The sequence below is a fragment of the Gobius niger genome (assembly GCF_951799975.1).
Source record: "Gobius niger genome assembly, chromosome: 2".
Lineage (NCBI taxonomy): Eukaryota > Metazoa > Chordata > Actinopteri > Gobiiformes > Gobiidae > Gobius > Gobius niger.
This window is the reverse complement of record NC_136853.1, coordinates 30,482,184-30,486,629: the sequence shown is the minus strand read 5'-3', so window position 1 is coordinate 30,486,629 and position 4,446 is coordinate 30,482,184. Positions and strand designations below refer to the sequence as shown.

Below are 4,446 nucleotides of genomic sequence, written 5' to 3'. Positions count from 1 at the left end.
GGTGCAGTGCTGTCTGTCCTTCTCTCCCTCCCTCCCTCACACACACACACTCACACACAAGCATACACATATATTATGAGCCCTCCTTTTACATGTTCGCTACAGAAACGCGCCCTGGCAGTACAGCGCGTGCCAAGTAACAAGTAATGTAGCAAGTGTGATGATCTGTTAAACACCATATCAGCCAATCTGTTGTTCTATGTGTCCCTTGCAGCTTGTCACTCAGAACCACAATAGTTTTTCTTTTTTCTCCCTCATTAACCGTCCACACTCTCACACACAAAATCGATTTGCTATATTGATCCCGAATTGATTTGTGTTCATTTTCCAACCCCAAATTAAACCAGCGAATTCCAACTGCCTTCTGTCTGAACCATAAATATCACATGTATCCTGGTGCATGACCTCCGCAATAACACATTTATATAAGTGTGAGGATGTAGCCTGTAGGTCTGTGACACCTGCACCACAGTGGGAGCCTATAGTAATGTCATCAGTGCGACTGCTTTGTGCGACACATCTCATAGGGAGGATGTGCATTTAGATCAAAGTAAGTCCTTGTGAAGGTGAAAATATGCCCAAAACATTAACATTTGCAGATAGCATATGCTGCCCTCTGCTGGTGGTCTTGAAACACTTTTTTTTTGTCCACAGAAAGTATTCATTACAGTTTTATAATCAAAAATCAATTATTATGAGGGTAATAATGTGTGAAGTTGTTTTACCATATTGTCCAGCCCTAGTATGTATGAGTGTGATACTAAAGAATATTGTTATACAGCAATAACATATCCTGAGAATGTTCTTAGTGTACAACGATATTCAGAACAATTACTTTATCGTATATATTAGCATTGGGGGAAATGTACAAAATGGTACAAGTATTTTTTTGCCTTTGCATGAAAAAGCAGGATTTGTCTAAAAACTGCAAGTTCAGTTCTCAATGGAACATACAGAAATGTTGCTAGAAATAAAACAGGGATGACAATACATCTACACAATTATTTCAAAAACAAATAAACAACAATAAACAATAAATTTATTAAAAGTACAAAAGATTACAATACTTTATACCACTTTACTTGCATGTGCCCTTTTAAAACAAAGGTATTAAAAAAACAAAAAACAACAAATGAAAACATGATTTTCATGCACGTTTCTTCAAAGGCACATAATATGCATGCAGCATTGCTTAGCGAAAAGGGCAGAAGAGGTATTTAATGTAAAATGCAAGGTTTTCTCTGAATTCATTTGAGGAATTATTTTTTTCATAAATAAGCAGTGTAAAACCCAAGCTTTTACCTACACATTGAAGAAAACATGTTTTACTGGAAGAAAAAAAGTGTATGAGTATTGCTGCCCTGGCCATATCCCCAAAATTAATCTCCAGCAGAGACTGTGTAATATTCCTTTTTTTTTTCTCGTACTAAATGTATATAAATATACATTTATAAATATATTTATTAATTTGTCTGTGACAAAACAAATGACTTAGAAATAAATACTAATTCAAAGTATTATATTTAACCATTGCTTTGTTAAAACATTCTCATATTTTTTGCGCTACTTCCTGTTACTGAAGTGCAAAGATCTGGTTATGATCTAAATGTGAACCATGGCAAGATTTGGCATTTTGGATTGAATTTTTTTCTAGATTTACAACAATGTCTCAGAAATGTGAGATAAAGCTCTTTTTATGTGCAAATGCAGAATATAAAGGGTGCATGAGCCCCACATATCTGAAAATTCAGAGTACATTTGGGAGGTAGAGTGAGCATAGCAGCATGTTTTGTCCCAGAGCAGGAAATCTCCGGAAAGCTTCCCAGGTGTCAGAGAAGATGTTGTACTTTAGAAACACGCGGTGCTCTAGACTGGTGGGCAGGCTGACGTCACGACTCATGATGTAGATGCCGTCATTGTGTAGAGTGCATGTCAGGTTCAGTCCTGATTTGGAGGTATTCTCCTTCAGCTGGAGCCATTCTCCTGTAGTGACATTGTATGACTGCACAGTCAGCACATCTTCCGTCTGACTAGGCCTTCTTCGCCTCGGCTCCAGCTCATGAGTGTAACCACCCACCAGGTAAATTGTGTCCTCCACTGAGAGCATCTGCTGCTTACGAACATGTGCAGAACAAGAATAAAACACTGTCCATGTATCGGAGCTGGGGCAATAGCGCAGGACTTTGGTATTTCTGTCTATTGTAAATGTAAAGGGGGGGGGGGAACAATCAGCCAAGCCAACATAAGACAACATAGTTAAAACTAAAAATCAATCAATTGTAGCTTAAACACTTACCTCTTGATGTGTATCCACCCATAACGTAAATCATGCCGTGGCATTCACAGGCAGAGAACTCAGCCAGAGGGTCAGGCATCGAGGACACACACGTCCACCAATCCTGCTCAGGGCAGTAACACTCGACAGTGCTCAAACACTGACCTCCAACTGCATAGAGCTTTCCTTGAACTGCTAAAAGCTTGAAATTTGATCTTAAAAAGAAACCAATAATGATTAGCAGCAGGCTACTACTCCGAGTGGCTAAAATACCTGACACAACTATGTTCATTTGTACCTCTTCTGGTTGAGTGGTGCCACCTGGTTCCACTCATTCCTACAAGGATTGTAGCAGTGTACCCCAGAGATCTCTTGGTTCGTCATGCGGTATCCTCCCACAATGAAGAGGTAGTTGTCCAGGACAGCAGAGCCATACCCTCGGACGTTGATCATGTCAGGCGGAAGGTTGTTTGCCAGAGGTTTCCATCTCTGCTCCACCTCTCCGTACCTCAACATGGACCAGGGCTCATCCTGATGAGGCACTTCTAAAGAAAGACATGTAAAGTCTCCAATGGCCACTAAAGTGGCTGTGCCTTTCATGCGCATCTCCTTGACCTGCTCTTTGACAGCGAATGGCAAACTGGTAAACTCCGATCGCCTTAGCATGGGATGATAATAGCATGTCATGTACTTGAGGCACGCATTGCGCAAGTCATGAGTCCCGTAAACTTCTGAAAGACTGTACAACTCCACGCAGTTTTCCAGCCGAATCTCTGAGGTTAGTTGCTTCAGAATTGAGGTAACTTGCAGGAACGAGGCCGTCTCAATCAAGTCTTCGAGGGTCTCATTGACTATCTGCACTTTTGAGGTGTTGATAAACTCCAACACCAACTCCAGACCGGGGACACTCAGCCCCTGCAGCTGCACGGAGTCCTCCATGGACTCTCTCATGCCAGAGTTGTACAGGGCTCGGAAGTAGTCACTCTTTTCAATTAGCTTTTTCTTGTTTACTTTGTAGATTTTGTCATCCATGACAATGGCCACATTCTGGTCTGATGACATGTTGATCTTAGGTTTTTGTGTGTTTCCCGATGACTGTCTGCAATGCTAGTTTACAGAGCAGGGAGTCTTTATATGGTAATGTTCAGCCCATAGATAGTCATGGCGCGGAGAGACTTTGTCTGCAGAAGCTAAAGCTATACCTACCCCGCAGATACTATACATCCACCCATGTCACTGAGCCAACCTCATATGACCAGAACGATTCAACATTTCCTTCAAAGTCACTTTTAAACGACTACCTTAGGTACACGTAAGTAAGGTGCAGATCCCGTCAATGCTCGCTGCATTTGTAATCCGTGTGGGATGAGGATGATCCCGAGCTGTCAAGTTCTGTTTTGATTCCGGTGTTTACGTCATTTCCGTGCACAATTCCTCGCGCATTTATATTTTGCAGCTGTAGTGATGCTGCCCCCTAACGACAATCACGCGAACATGCGTGTCTTTGGCTGCCAGATCAAAGCATAGGCCCTAAATCATTGTTTTTGTGTATTTATGTATTTATATGTATATGTAATATAATATATTTGTATGTATATTAAGGTTAAGTACTTTATTGATCCCCATGGGAAAACGTAGGCTATTTGTTTTACATGTTTTATATAATAATATATAAATACATATTTTACTTTATTTTGTTTTACCCTTCTGTCCCGGGTGAAAACCACGCTCCTAGGCCTAGGGGACAACAAAGTTTATTGTGTTTTTTTTACTAACCTGCATCAGGTCTTTGTTTCCAGAGATTTGGTCTGTGAGCTTCTTGAGATCTTTTTTAACAAGTCCGAGTGCTCCAATGACAAGGATTATTGCAGGATTACTATTGCAACAATGACAATTGTCTAATGACAATAATTGTTATTATTATTATTATTATCATTATTATTATTATTATTATTATTATTAGTAGTAGTAGTAGTAGTAGTAGTAGTAGTAGCCTAGTAGTAGTAGTAGTAGTAGTAGTAGTAGTAGTGGTAGTAGTAGTAGTAGTAGTAGTAATCATTATTGTTATTATTTATTTAGTTTTCTCTAGTTTTTTTCTTTCACATTTGCATAGTTAACGAATTGCCCAAATGGTCAATGCACTATGTACACAATAAGTACAAGCTCTAATC

The 4,446-nt window shown here is 39.8% G+C and overlaps 1 protein-coding gene across 1 annotated transcript; it reads right to left on the bottom strand.

The window, feature by feature from the left end:
- Positions 1 to 1,661: 1,661 nt before the first annotated feature.
- Positions 1,662 to 3,676, bottom strand: klhl42 (kelch-like family, member 42). The gene is made up of 3 exons (XM_079552063.1): positions 2,574 to 3,676; positions 2,297 to 2,490; positions 1,662 to 2,196 (listed from the first exon to the last, which is right to left on the bottom strand). The coding sequence occupies exons 1-3, from the start codon at positions 3,335 to 3,337 to the stop codon at positions 1,748 to 1,750; spliced, it is 1,407 nt and encodes a 468-aa protein (XP_079408189.1). The 5' UTR covers positions 3,338 to 3,676; the 3' UTR covers positions 1,662 to 1,747.
- Positions 3,677 to 4,446: the final 770 nt, after the last annotated feature.